Source organism: Lichtheimia ornata (genome assembly GCF_029851405.1).
Source record: "Lichtheimia ornata isolate CBS 291.66 chromosome Unknown scaffold00001, whole genome shotgun sequence".
In the NCBI taxonomy this organism is placed as follows: Eukaryota; Fungi; Mucoromycota; class Mucoromycetes; order Mucorales; family Lichtheimiaceae; genus Lichtheimia; species Lichtheimia ornata.
This window is the reverse complement of record NW_026695321.1, coordinates 1,003,262-1,017,813: the sequence shown is the minus strand read 5'-3', so window position 1 is coordinate 1,017,813 and position 14,552 is coordinate 1,003,262. Positions and strand designations below refer to the sequence as shown.

Genomic DNA, 14,552 nt, shown 5'->3' with positions numbered 1-14,552 from the left:
TGACACAAGATCGCTTTGACCCCGCCGAGCAACTCTGCTCTATTAAAGACCCCAGGTTTGATTGTAAAGTTTAGAGATACGAGAACCTTTATGCTTTATATATGATGTAAGCGTGATGCTATATGAGAAGTGGTCTTTGTTCATTGTCAAGTCGCTGGACCCTGGCAGAGCAAAAGACGCAGAGGGACGTCTTTGTGTAACTCAGCTACTTTGCATGACTAGAAGGATGGAAGGATGATACTGTATTCCATTGACAATGGTCCATATCTTGCGAGCTATCAGCTATTTCCTCGCAATCGGCACTGTTGTCCACCCTATGACATGTGAGCGATTCTCCTGCTCCAGACATTCATTTCCATGATTGGATGGTCTTGATCCGAGTTGATTTGGCTGAGCTACGCTCATACAAGGTTACTTCAGTTAAGCAACATAGAGCATGGTTAGATGTGTGGATTGATGTAATCCCTCTTTGGCTGTATCTCGGTCAAATCAACTCGGATCAACATAATCAAATCATGGAAATGAATGTCTGAAGCAGGAGCATCGTTCCACTGTCATAGAACGGGCAACGTTGCCAATTGTGAGGAAATGGCTGTTAGCTCGCAATGTATGGGATATTGTCAATAGTATACAGTATCATCCTTCCATCCTTCTAGTCATGCAAAGTAGCTGAGTTACTCAAACACGTCCCTCTGCATCTTTTGCTCCGTCAGGGTCTAGCTACTTTACATTAAACAAAGACCACTTCTCATATAGCATCACGCTTACAAACATAAAGGTGCCTGTATCTCCAAACTTTACAATGAAATGTAGGGTTTTGAATAGAGCAATGTGCTCGGCTTGGACAACTGCACCTTGTGTCAAAGTATGAAGTTCATCGCGGCCATTCCCAGATTCACCCAATGTCGCTACCAGCCAAAAAATATTTTTGCTCGTCGTCGAAAAAAAATTCAAGAGGTCGACCCGAGTCCATTTTGGCTGGTGGGCGACATTTGCGAAATCTGGGATTGGCCACCTCGATCGTGAAACTACCACACATGATTCCTTTAACCCCGCCGAGCAACTCTGTTCTATTAAAGACCCCAGGTTTGATTGTAAAGTTTAGAGCTACAGGCACCTTTATGTTTTACATATGATGTACCCATGGTGCTATATGAAAAGTGGTCTTTGTTCATTGTGAATTAGCCAGACCTTGAGAGAGCAAAACATGCACAGGGACGTGTTTGTGTAACTGAGCCATCTTGAGGGATCAATCCTATTGGTGAAGAAATGCATGATTGATCCTTCCCCTACTGCCTATAGTAAGGTCCGCCCATGATGGCCGTATTGCATGATTCTTTCTTATATAAGGATGCACGGGATAGTGTTAGCTGAGGACTGACATAGGTAAGCATGGTGTATTCGTGTACTCATGCCGTATTGTATAACAGCTCATTCTTTTTGGAGGTTGTATGTAATGCATTAAGCTCACAATGAATACCATGCCCTGTAACAAGCAAATGTTGGGCATTATCGCTCTCAAATTAGTTATATTTGCAATACAATCGTTAGAGAGTAGCCACTGCATTTTTTCTACTATTAACATGTGAACTAGAAAGCTTCAATGAAGTCATAAAATGTTGTGGCAAAAGAACAAACGCATCGCGATACGACGATGTCAGTGATCCAACCTCACTTTACGACCTCCCATTTCTATTCCCTCTTTCAAACCAGAAACCATCCATGTGATCCACATCTTGCCCATACGTGCTGATACATGATACCCCCAATATTATGTTAAATCCAATTTTCATTCAATGACAAAGGTGAAGAATGGCATATAGTAGTGTTGGTATCTATCAAGTAAATAGGATGAAGGAACAGCATTGCAAAGATACGAGGGGTGAATCACATAGAAGCCACGGGGATAATGATGTCATTGCATTCTTGGTTGCTGCCGTCATAATCATCCTTCATCCATGATTGCAAAGTAGCTGCTGCGTGCATTGAATCGAGTACTCCAATATCATCCATCCATGGCTGTAAAACACCATTCGTCAAAGATACAAGCCCTTTTGCCAATTCCATCCAATTCATCATCATCCTTACCCGTATCCACGTGGTAGGATCCATCCTTCCTGCCGACGACGCGTCAAGTAACCAAAGCAACGTCCCATGATTCACCAGCCCTGCACTTGATTGCATAGCTCCCTCCCTCCATAACCATTGCAAATCCAATTGTTGGTGGAAAAGAGCCGCGTGATCGCAGCATGCTTCCTTCTCCATCCACTTGTGGGTCCATCTCTTTCTTGGTCAGTTTTCATCACTGCTCAACCAGACGAAGAATTGCTTGTATTGCCGTGTATTTGGTAGCTGATATGGATCGTCCATTGGTATCCGTAAGTATCAAAGCAAGTTGCCATAGGTAAATAACGCGACTCCCATACATTGGCTATCTGCTGTTCATGTCAAAAAGACGGCAAGGCAGTGCTGCATATACAGAACGCTGTTCGAGACAATGAAATAAAGACCTTCATGATAGCTGCTGTTGCTGTAACGTTTGGTCGTGGTAGAGAAGTTTGCAAGAAAGCGTGTGTTGTAGTAGAATGACAGGGTTGTGGATGCTGTTTGAGACAATGGAGTAAAGGCCTTGCTAATGGCAGCTGCTGTTACGAATGGTTGTGACAGAGGAGTGTGCAAGACAATGTACTTTCAAGAAGGCGTGTGTTGTAGAAGAGTGACAAGAAGGCTGTGGACACCACGCCATTCAGTCAAAGACAATCGGATCAAGCCAAGTGTAGGGTTGACATGATGGATGGAAGCAGGACAATGGTTCGCAGGTGGTAGTTGTACTTGAATGCACCAACAGTCGAGAATGGGAGGAAGAGGGAAGTATGCTGGTAGTGGAAGAGGGGAATCAAGTAAGTGGGAACCAATGTTGAATTGATTTGTTCGCTGCCCTGAACGCTGTTGCAGGACAGCTTATTAGAGAGATGGTCCCTTATTATAAATATGGGTGACAAACGGTTTCAGGCTCCTTTAAAGATGAATACTATGAGATTGTAGTGGTTTCAAAAACACGTAAGCTTATTGTAAAACCATCACTCCATCATAGGTCGTGTTAAGCCATTCAACGAGAAATCAAATTTACGAGTGAAGCGAACAGTTATCAAGGAAGTAAATAGAGTTTCAATCAAAGAAGCCGATTCATTTAAGCAGACCATGAATGAAATACAAAAAATAGATGAAAATTGAAACAAAGAAATAACGAGTGGAAGAGGGACTAATAGTGTAATAGGAGGAATGGTTCTACTAGCTGGTATCATTGCTTGGTGGGGACCAATGTTTGCGCGGCATCATTGGAGGTTGGGTGAATCGCTTTTAAGTGCGCTCATCACTGTTTTTAACGGATTCGCCAACGGTTCCTGTTGTTGTTTGACCACCTGTTTTTGCGGCGGATGCGAATTTGTCGCTAACTGCAGTAGGTTCGCCTACACCAACCGTTTCACCAAGTTTGGCCTTATTGCCACCAAGAGCGTGTACACCACTGCCTCTCTCGAGGTTGTCTTGGGCAACACGTAAACCAGCCAAAGGAGCTTTACCAGCAGGAGTTGAAATAAGAGCTGACTCTACAGCGTGTTGCGCCTTATTGAGAGGATCAGACAAACCACCCAACAACTTGTCTCCAACAGGTAAAGGAGAGGCTTGGATGTTGATCACGAAAGAGAGAGTTGCGATGAAAACGAAAGTAAGGGAGCGCATTATGGCTTGAATAAGATGTAGAAGTAAGTTGATGTTTATAAAATTCTTTATGCCCAGCATTGGCGCTTTTATATATCGTTTTACCATATGGTCCCGTTATCCCTGATGTCTTTTGACATCGTATTTGCTTCATCTCCTTGACAAGTAATGAAGTTGCCTTGTATAGAAATCTGATGGCTTTACCCTTATCGAACAACAATCCCCCTCCCATGCACTGCAAAAGATATTAGTCCAGCGAAAGGAGGTACCTTGACATCTCTCCCAAAAGCACGCATACTCCCCTTTTTCCTCTTTGGGAAGCAATTCACACATTCAATCGCTTGTACTCCTCTCTTTGTGTTTGGACGTCGACGTTTCCATGATCATAGATAATCTTATTACGTGCTTGCGGATCCTCCTATAATAATACTGTGCATATGGAAATAACGAGGACGAGGACAATAAATGGTTAACACACATTATTGCTTGCTTGCTTCTATGTCACGAAGGAGTGATCTTCCTACTGTGGATAATACACACATACCAGTATGGGATCATCCTACATGCAATGATGTTAATACACCCATATTACATGATTAATCTATATCAAGAGTTTGGATCAGCATAACCTGGAAAATGCTATCGACTTAAATCCGATTGGTGGGAGGGTAATGTTGGTATCAAAAGAACGCCTCATCTACATACACCATCCTACGTCTTACTCGATTGATAGTATTGCATGCGAATTTCATGAAAGGAGCAAGGAATCGGTTTGCACGGACGAGCTGGTGTGCGATGCTCTAGGAGGAAGGAGCTTACAGCAAGGTTCTCCGCACATCAGCTTGTATGATGCAACGTCCCTAATGCAAGCACCGTATCATTCAAACACCGTTGTATGCCAAACGAGGACACCAAAGTCAGATCAACAGAATCGCCTTTGCCATGTGCTGCTGCAGGAGTTGACAAAAGCAATACAAGCAGGCGTGCATGCTTATGCATCATGTGTCAGGATCCCCTCCTTCTTGTCGATACAATTCTTTATTTCAATTACATGTTATGGCTCATCTAGAACATAATCAATCTGGGTATATAATCACAAAGAATGTATCAATACAAAGAATTGCATATCGGCAACGTTGGCGAATTGGGATAAAGAACGTATTGTGTCTCTCAAATGAACTCCGTGGATGATCAATCCCATGCTCAATTTTGGTCATCATTTCTCGCCTCCTTTACATTCTTGGTCAACATCCGAGAGGCGTATCGTGGATCGAAACCTACTGCGGCATAAAAATAACGACAATCAAAGATGCAGCTGACGTGCCTCGTTGTATTTGTGGTTGAGTGATACCATATTCCATGTTTATGGGCGATCATAGAACGGTGCTAGGGGGGAGGAAGCAATACATACCTTAAGTAGTGGTGGGTATAATAACAAGGTATTCAAGTCTTTAATGGTATTAATCAACTGCTGCTTACCAAATGTGAGGTGTACATATAAGCATACATAGCCAGCTTTAATAATACCTTGTACTGCTTTATGAAGCAAGATACCTTCGATCATGTGTTGCATGTATTAGCTTGTAGCCAAGTAAAGAAATGGCTACATGATGGTGCTCGAGATAAGAGCGAAAGTCATAAACACAACAACAAATTTCAGATTTCAAAGCTTGCTTTACTCAGGCAAAAGAACAATATGCATCTATGGGCACAACAACAATTCGATACATTGAGATAATGGGGAAGGGGTAGTGGGGAATGTGGGATCACAAAGTACTATTTAGTGGCTAACACTAGCATCGGCACCATACTTTTGTTGCAAGAATTGGCTAATCGTTTGGCCGATTTGTGCGTTGTCCATACCAGCTTGGCTAGCAAATTCGCTTGGCTTGATGGTTTGGTCAACTTCAACACCGAGCTTTTTGGCAAGGCAATCAGCTAAGCTCTTTGTAAACTCCAAGTGGGGTTGAATCTTCTTGACAATCTTCTCGAGGATATCCTTAGCTGGCACCTTTTGAGAGGAACCAAGGATACCAGATAAGTCCAAACCGCTTCCACCAGTAAGACCAGAAGTGATGCCACCAACATCAGCTGTGGCAGATCCAGATGCATCACCAGAAGAGGCGGAGCCACTTGCATCACTAGTAGAACCAGAGCCATTGACATCACTAGTAGAACCAGAGCCATTGGCATCACCAGAAGAGCCTGAACCATTGGCATCACCAGAAGAACCAGAGCCTGAAGAACCATCAACGCTTCCTGTAAGGCCGCCAATAACACCACCTGCAGTATCAGTAATACCAGAGCCGGAACCTTGCTCATCACCGGAAGAGCCATTACCACTACCGCCTGTAAGACCGCCAACAATACCGGTTGCAGCGTCGGCAATGTTAGAGCTTGAACCATCGCCTGATGTGGATTGATCACCAGAGCTTGATGAATCACCGGATCCATTGTTGCCATCATTGTTGCCATTGTTGGATCCTTCGTTGCCATTGTTGCCATTGTTACCATTGTTGGATCCATTGTTGCCATTGTTGGATCCATTGTTGCCGTTGCTGGATCCTTCGTTGCCTTCGTTGCCATTGTTGGATCCATTGCTGCCATTGTTGCCATCATTGTTGCCATTGTTGGATCCATTGTTGCCATTGTTGGATCCATTGTTGCCGTTGCTGGATCCTTCGTTGCCTTCGTTGCCATTGTTGGATCCATTGCTGCCATTGTTGCCATCATTGTTGCCATTGTTGGATCCATCGTTGCCATTGTTGCCATTGTTGGATCCTTCGTTGCCATTGTTGCCGTTGTTGCCATTGTTACCATTGTTGGACCCATTGCTGCCATTGTTACCATTGTTGGATCCATTGTTGGATCCATTGCTGCCATTGCTGCCATTGCTGCCATCATTGTTGCCATTGTTGGATCCTTCGTTGCCTTCGCTACCATTGTTGGATCCATTGCTGCCATTGTTGCCATTGTTACCATTGTTGGATCCATTGCTGCCATTGCTGCCATCATTGTTGCCATTGTTGGATCCTTCGTTGCCTTCGCTACCATTGTTGGAGCCATTGTTGCCATCATGAGATCCAGAATGATTACCCGAAGATTCATCCTTGTCAGACTTATCACCACCAGCAGATGAAGAGCCGCTACCACTATCACCAATAGATGCCGAACCATCACCGTTACCAGATGAAGAGCTGCTGCTGCTACCACCAATAGATGCTGAACCATCGCCATTGATATCGGTTGAAGAGCCTCCACCAACGGGGACATCGCCATTGGCCGATGCAGAAGAATTGCCCTTGCCAGATGATTTCTCCTTGTCGGATTGATCACCACCATCACCAGAAGAGGAGCCATTGGCGCTATCATCACCATCAATAGATGCTGAACCATCGCCATTGATACCGGCTGAAGAGCTTCCACCAGCTGAGACATCACCATTAGCCGATGCAGATGAATCGCCATTGCCGGATGTCACATCCTTGTTGGATTGATCACCCTCACCAGAAGAGGAGCCATTGGCGCTATCATCACCACCAATAGATGCTGAACCATCACCATTGATACCGGCTGAAGTGCTTCCACCAGCTGAGACATCACCATTAGCCGATGCAGAAGAATCACCGCCACCACCGAGGATGCCATTAACAGTCGAGCCAATATCACCACCATGAGGTGCAGGCAAAGGAATCGAATGAGCACCTGCAATGATGCAAACGATAGCAGTCAAAGAAAGGAATGAGGAACGCATCTTGATGAATCAAAGAGAGCTTGAGTGAGAGAGCTGGGTAGGAGTAAAAGAGTGAGAGAAGTTGTTGTTGTTGTTGTTGGATTCTTCGACATTGATGATCGGTCTGGTATTTATACAAAGTAATTCATGCGAACGGCTCAATGCCAATATCAACAATGTGCAATCTCTAATACCAGCTTTCAAGGATATCCCCCTAGAAGGCGACCTAAGATACATAGTGCAGAAAATAAAATGAATATCGGTAATGTGGTGGGCGATCATTTTGTCCAAATGTGTGCTAACCAGAAAAAGTCCTATAGCGTGTGTGCCCAAGCTATGGATGCCAAGAGCCAAAATAGTTTCCTAGAGGCAATAAGCGACTTCCACTCTATGAATATGTGTATCAGCAGCCCTACTTCCACGTTTAACGCACCCCTGTGCATTAGTATCCGAATGCTTATTCCTTTACCCCTGATGCATAATATCCTGAAACGTTCATGCACCCTATCACCTATCCAATACACAAAGCTCCTTCGGCCTCATGTCGCATATACATTGGATACAATGACGGATGCCTACATGAATGCTGATGTCAAAAAGTGTGCAAGCAAAACCATGATTTTCCAAACGTAAGTGATTGCCTACTTGCGCAATTGTATTTCGTATAGGCTCTCGATCGTATCAGCCCCTGTCATTTAAAGTTCGGGATCGACGCTTCCTTGCAATTCTATTTTTGCTCATGTTTACCTAGTATCATGAACAGTGCATGAATTTTCATGATCCATAACATACTTGGCCACCAACCTTATACGTTACCATTGCACATGTTCACCACCAATATTCAAAGTTTGAGCAATGGATGATGGCAAACAAAGCCGATCTTCATCAATGCAAGGTACTGAATATACAATGATCCCATTTACCTATTTCAATTGTAACCCGCCAATCCACGTTTGAATTTCCCCACATCCGAGATACACCAGCCTTTGCCAATTATTGACTCAACGCCGAACAGGAATGAGATCCTCACCACACGCAATTGTTTGGTATATACACAAAGCCGATCATCATCTTATTATTGAAGCTTCACTAGAGCTGCATCCGGATCGCTACGATCAATGTACACTAAGCTATTCACGCTCAGCTTGTAGATGGCTTGTGATCCTGCTCCTTCTCGCAAACCAAGTGATGCAACGAGATCCGAAACCGATGCGCGTAGATCTTGTAGGGGCATGCAATGGTCATGCTGGCTTTGAAGTATGTCGATGACTTTGGCCATAACTTTCCTCTCAGGATCCACTCCCGACACGCGATCAGACAAAATTTGATTGACGAGTTCATGTCGTGCAGCCCTAATGCAAACCATTAATTCCTTGTTTTCTCAAATGCATTTCCATACATACTCTAAGCTTGCAGCATAATCATTATTCATGTATAGCCGATCACGAATAGTGTCCTGAAGTGTCACGGATGGGCTTGTTTGGTCGATCTCCATGCTTTCCTGATTCTCGTCAAGCTCTTTTTCTGCTTCTGATATCCTTTGTCGCTGCCGTCCGCTCTCGCGTCCTAATACCAACATCCATGTTAATCCTATTCACTTCCCAGGGGGTAAGATCGGATATGACCACTTACTATAGTTCTCCAACTCGCGTTCCTTCAAAGCAATAGCACGCTCCAAATCGCTTTCTTCCTGTGCAAGGTAACAACGATAAAAATTAGCCGCTGTGCGTGATGCTCCATTCTCATGCCATAAGCTTTACCTGCTGTCGTTGGTGATCAACATCATGTCTGGGTATCTAGCAATACAACAAGGGATCAGCGTTCTGATACCGCCAAATAGTGTACCTTTCACACGAACCTTCTTCAACCGCTGATTTTCCATTTTCTGCTTTTCCTTGGATTGGTGGGCATTGTTTGCACGAGAGATCTGTTCCATATCCACCCTGATCTACAATTCGAGCAAGTGAGTATACGCGTGCCTCCTAAATCACACAATGCCCCCTTTCCAAAACCCCCCTCCCATCCTTCATTGGCCGTGCTCAAACGTGCATCTTTTCCATATCTCCACAGTGTCCTTCTTTGCATTACATACCTCATCACAACTGGTCCTGAGAAACTGGATATTAGCGTCCCTTGAGCCATACTCCTCTTGAGCTTCATCCATAGCAGCAGCAATATCAGGAATCATACTAAAGCAAATCCGTTACACACATGTTCCTACACATGCAAGGTACGTACACACACACACACACACACACACATACATACCATATTTTGTTAAGTGCTGCCAGGGCTGTCAATAGGCGTTCCACTGTTTGTACAGACGAGCTAGCCGATGTATTGCGAACTGCTTCTGTGTATCTCCTTGAAGGCGAATGAATGGGGTGTTCATTTGCGTCTAGCGTACAGCCATTCCTTACTTACTTGACGTCGTGTTCATTGTTGCTCACATGGAAGACTTTGCATTCGTCAATATCGGCGTCCCGCATGAGATTGGAAGCAGCAAGAGGTTGACGTTGATCAGGGATGCTAGGCGAGCCGTCCTTCAGTTTGATAGAAGCGCATGTGCTGGATTGGACGAGAATGTGTTCGATAGCGTTTTCGAGTGGCATTTTTGAACAACAAAGAGGGGTTATCATGCGCGCGCGTCTTTTCATTGTTGCACCGAAATTCAGCTCACGACCTTGATGGCAGATTACCCTCGCCAAACTACCTATACAAGTGTCATTATCAAAGAGGAACAGGCCATGAGCACTATCCAGCAGCCTTGGGGACACCATGTCACCAATGCAAAATCCTAAGCTCACTAGCGTCTTTTTCAAAGACTTAGTCTCTCGTCTTATCTTTCATTTGACAACAACATCAACAATGTACTACCTAGTATACGATGATCAAATAAAAAGACAAGGATCATTGAATGGTATATGCGTGTAATGTAATGCAAAGCTGAATGGTGTATAATGATGTCTCGCGAGTTGTCTGGATACTTTGGAGCCTTGTCGGGCATGAGACAACAAGGTAATAAAAACCCCATTGGGTGTATGTAAGTGGATGAGTTGAATGATATACTCTATGGAATTGGTGGATAAGGCAGAGGATGCCACTATCGATGCTTATAGCAATTGCATTGAAATCAGATCCTTCTTATGATGTCAATACTTGACATCACATCAGCAACCATATTATGGGTAGATACGTTAGAAAAGGCGTTGGAATGGTGGTCATTGATAGCACAATGCGTATAGAAGATAAGTAGAACTTTAATGATCACGTGTAAAATTAAGGAGCATGTTCATTGTTTGTTCTGGTGATCCTCATTGTCTCCTTATTTCCATCCCGATCACTGGAATAGTACACAAGGTTCATCCCAGAGAAGGGGAATGGTATTACATTTAATAACGATAAAGATGTGTGTAGCGTACGCGAATATAAATCAATACGCGCTTCTAGGTGTATGTGTGTGGGTGGTAGTAGTAGTGAGTATAGGTAGCCATGGTGTGTGTGTGTGGGTGTATGGGTGGCGTGGTTTCTCAAGTCGTCGCCACTACCACCGCTGGCGGGAAGTGGTTGTGGGTCGTGTGTTGAAGGTAGAGTGCGTGTTATCTCTCTCTCTCTCTCTTTCTCTCTCCTCTTTTCTCTTTTTCTTTATCTGCTAGCAGTGCAGCAATGGGCAACCCGGATGAATGGCTTGAAACTGTTCGCAAATGCGAGTATCTTCCGGAGCACGACATTAAGCAACTGTGCGAGATGGTAAATATTGAGTAGCTACATTCTACGGCAAAATTCTCCGGCTTGGCAAGCTCATTCGATCTCCATGGGTTAGGTCAAGGAATTGCTAATGGAGGAATCCAACATTCAGCCTGTACAGTCGCCTGTAACCGTGTGTGGTGATATCCATGGTAAGTAAAGGTTGCCTTGGTGATATGTATGGGCGAGGCTCGGAGAGCCATACGGAGTGCACGGATCGGCGATACCGGATGTGCTGAGCATATACAACATGGATATGGTCTATGGTGGTGGGTCATTGTATTGTAGCTCACACACACACAAATCATTAGGCCAATTCTATGACTTGCTTGAATTATTTCGTGTTGGTGGCGACATTGAGGAAACCAACTATATCTTTATGGTAAGTTGCATATGGATGTGGGGATATATGGATTGGATCTCTTACCAGGTCAACAATAGGGTGATTTTGTGGATCGGGGCTACTTCAGCTTGGAGACGTTTACATTGCTCATGGCATTAAAGGCTCGGTAAGGTTATACATGCATCATTTTGATTTGGTCTAATAATTGGATCGTCATAGCTATCCACACAAGATCACTTTGTTACGAGGAAACCACGAGAGTCGTCAAATCACTCAAGTCTATGGATTTTATGGTAAGCAAAAGAGGGATGGTGAATAGGGCAAAATAGGTGTGCTAATACATCTACTTGTGTTGGGTAGATGAGTGTCAAGCAAAATATGGCAATGCGAACGTGTGGAAGTATTGTTGCTCTGTATTCGATTATTTGACGATTGCAGCTGTAAGTAAAAGGGATGGTAATTGATATCCTTTATTGACCATGTGATGATAGATCATTGATGGCTCCGTATTATGTGTTCATGGAGGTCTCTCGCCAGATGTCAAGACTTTGGATCAAATTCGTACCATCCACCGTGCCCAAGAAATTCCACATGAAGGGTCGTTTTGCGATTTGATGTGGTCGGATCCAGAAGATATTGATACTTGGGCTGTGAGCCCACGTGGTGCAGGATGGCTATTTGGAGGCAAGGTGACAAGCGAGGTAAGGCTTTTTTTGGTCTATGGCGAGCTTTGTATATGAGCTGCGATGCTAAGTGACCCCATGCATATAGTTCAACCACATCAATGGGTTATCCCTTATTGCACGCGCACATCAGCTTGTCCAAGAAGGCTACAAGTACATGTTTGAAAATGACGAGCTTGTTACGGTTTGGTCAGCACCCAATTACTGTTATCGCTGTGGCAATGTGGCATCTATCATGGAAGTTAAGGACGCTGAATTTGCACCTGAAAAGACCTTCAAGATATTTCATGCAGTGCCAGATCAAGAGCGTCTTGCCCCTGCACGGACTGGGTTCCTTGGTGCTAGTGGTGGCTCCGGTGGCCAGTACTTTATGTGATCAACGCTGGATTCGTTGCTATACTTGTTAATGTGTAATTTACTCCTTTTGCATCCTTTCCCTCTATCTCTCTCTATCCCCTCCTCTCCTCCATTCTATAGATCTTTTAGAATACTTACATCGCTTATCCTACTATACTTTTCCTCCTTCACCTCACACACACAACAATCCGTGCATTCTGTTCTGTTTGATTTTACAGCAAATATGTACACAATGCTTATGCATGTTGTATATAAACTATTGATAAAAGATGATAAAGGTATATGCTTGTAATTCGTGTCTATCAATCTAAATCCTGAGACATGATGATTGGGATGGATGTTTGTAGTGGTAATTTCTATACATCCAAAGGTGTTAATGAACGTGGATCAAATAAAAGCATTAGCCTTCACGCCTTACTTGTGGTTCGGTCGGCTTGTTATGGTAACTTGCATATCGTGAGGTGAGGTATTCTACAGCTGGTATCAATGTAAATATCGCGCCGCCATAAAGGGTTGCTTTGGTGGCGGCAATGATGCCACCACGTGCAGCAAGAGCACCATGCGTGATTGCAGCAGAGATTGCAAGGTTCCATGGATCTTGTTTTTGACGAATGCCTTCTATACCACATTCAAACGTTCTCAAAAGTGCAGCCCACGCTGCAAACTGCCCTCCTGTTATAGGTGCTCTTGCATTGGCTGCTGAAACAGCACCTGCCAATCGCTGACCCTATAGATTTCAGAGGGGGAAAGAGATCAATTATGTGTGCTACATGATCATAGCATGTCATCCTTACTTTGACGGAGCCATATGCGCCTTTGATAGAATGCCACAAAGCACTGCAAACTGATCCGAGGACAAACGCACCACCTGCGTTATATAAGATACCCCAAGGACTAGAACGAGCAAAATGTGTGGTAAGTTTGAGAACTGTATAATGACAACACGACCATCCCCAAGCAAAGATACCAAGGATCATTGACATAATCATAAGTTCTGTATGACATCGTTATTTGAGGCAATAAAAGAGGTAGATGCGTCATGTATATATATGTAATGATGATTCTGTCGGATGCCAAAGCCGTTGTACTACAGCTATTGCCTCAATCCCGGCACATTTGAGTCATGGGACTGTGCAACATCTGAAATCGCCGCCAAAATAAGGTTGAGTAACTATGCGCATGCGCATGTGCCTTGACCTGCCGCAAATACACAAACAACGCGACAATGATGTTTTCTGATTGGAAGATCACTTGTACTCCTATGCTGGCTAATGTCCAGCAACTCGATAGCCCTGGTGGTTTCATTATTGCAAAGTATGCTAATCTTTGATTTGCTATACAACATCATCGATTGATGAAGACACAGGAGACTACGTTGATCACCAAGGTAACCTGCCCTTGCAGCTATAAACTCAAACAAGATTATTTGACAGCAGCTGCTTGGTAAGGCAAGGCGCTCGGATCACTTTATGCATATGGCACGCGTGTTGGCATTAGCGTGCTCCTGAGTGCTTTTAGAAGCTCAATTCCCAGATCTTTAATGGATCAGGTACAGTAATATCCCCAACATACATCGCATGGCTTATTGTATAGATCTACTTCTGTGCTTACAAGGCAAAAAGTATCGATCACACCATGCTCGATGGGTGTCTAAGCGATCATCCTTAAACAAAATTACTGCTTAGTATTATAAAGGAAGCGTACATTCAATGCAAAAGTAGTATTGATACAGCTAATTCATCAATTCGAATGCGCGTCTCTGATAGTATCTCTTATTCAAATACCAAAACAGATACGTTTATTATCGAGAAGGAGCAAAAAGGTATAGCCCAATGGATTGTTTGATCAAATGTAGGTGATTAGCGATTCAATTACACGATGGCATAGAAGCAAGCTTCATCAATAGATACTCTTCTCATGCATTTTATATATCAAACAATGACTAAATACAAGTACAATGGTGGGTGAT

General features: G+C 43.8%; 5 protein-coding genes across 5 annotated transcripts; 1 reads left to right on the top strand and 4 right to left on the bottom strand.

The window, feature by feature from the left end:
- Positions 1-3,360: 3,360 nt before the first annotated feature.
- Positions 3,361-3,741, bottom strand: O0I10_000368 (uncharacterized protein; the record flags this gene model as incomplete). The annotated part of the gene is made up of 1 exon (XM_058480479.1): positions 3,361-3,741. One exon carries the CDS (start codon positions 3,739-3,741, stop codon positions 3,361-3,363), a length of 381 nt encoding a protein of 126 aa, XP_058349002.1.
- A 1,759-nt stretch (positions 3,742-5,500) lies between these two features.
- On the bottom strand, positions 5,501-7,474 carry O0I10_000367 (uncharacterized protein; the record flags this gene model as incomplete). The annotated part of the gene is made up of 1 exon (XM_058480478.1): positions 5,501-7,474. The coding sequence occupies one exon, from the start codon at positions 7,472-7,474 to the stop codon at positions 5,501-5,503; it is 1,974 nt and encodes a 657-aa protein (XP_058349001.1).
- Positions 7,475-8,528: 1,054 nt separating this feature from the next.
- On the bottom strand, positions 8,529-10,065 carry O0I10_000366 (uncharacterized protein; the record flags this gene model as incomplete). Its single annotated transcript, XM_058480477.1, has 8 exons — positions 8,529-8,805; positions 8,857-9,019; positions 9,086-9,143; positions 9,214-9,249; positions 9,312-9,401; positions 9,546-9,642; positions 9,722-9,817; positions 9,878-10,065. 8 exons carry the CDS (start codon positions 10,063-10,065, stop codon positions 8,529-8,531), a joined length of 1,005 nt encoding a protein of 334 aa, XP_058349000.1.
- Positions 10,066-11,119: 1,054 nt separating this feature from the next.
- On the top strand, positions 11,120-12,602 carry O0I10_000365 (serine/threonine-protein phosphatase ppe1; the record flags this gene model as incomplete). The annotated part of the gene is made up of 8 exons (XM_058480476.1): positions 11,120-11,203; positions 11,277-11,352; positions 11,512-11,582; positions 11,642-11,709; positions 11,763-11,836; positions 11,904-11,983; positions 12,035-12,244; positions 12,315-12,602. The coding sequence occupies 8 exons, from the start codon at positions 11,120-11,122 to the stop codon at positions 12,600-12,602; spliced, it is 951 nt and encodes a 316-aa protein (XP_058348999.1).
- Positions 12,603-12,885: 283 nt separating this feature from the next.
- On the bottom strand, positions 12,886-13,566 carry O0I10_000364 (uncharacterized protein; the record flags this gene model as incomplete). The annotated part of the gene is made up of 3 exons (XM_058480475.1): positions 12,886-12,939; positions 13,002-13,310; positions 13,378-13,566. 3 exons carry the CDS (start codon positions 13,564-13,566, stop codon positions 12,886-12,888), a joined length of 552 nt encoding a protein of 183 aa, XP_058348998.1.
- Positions 13,567-14,552: the final 986 nt, after the last annotated feature.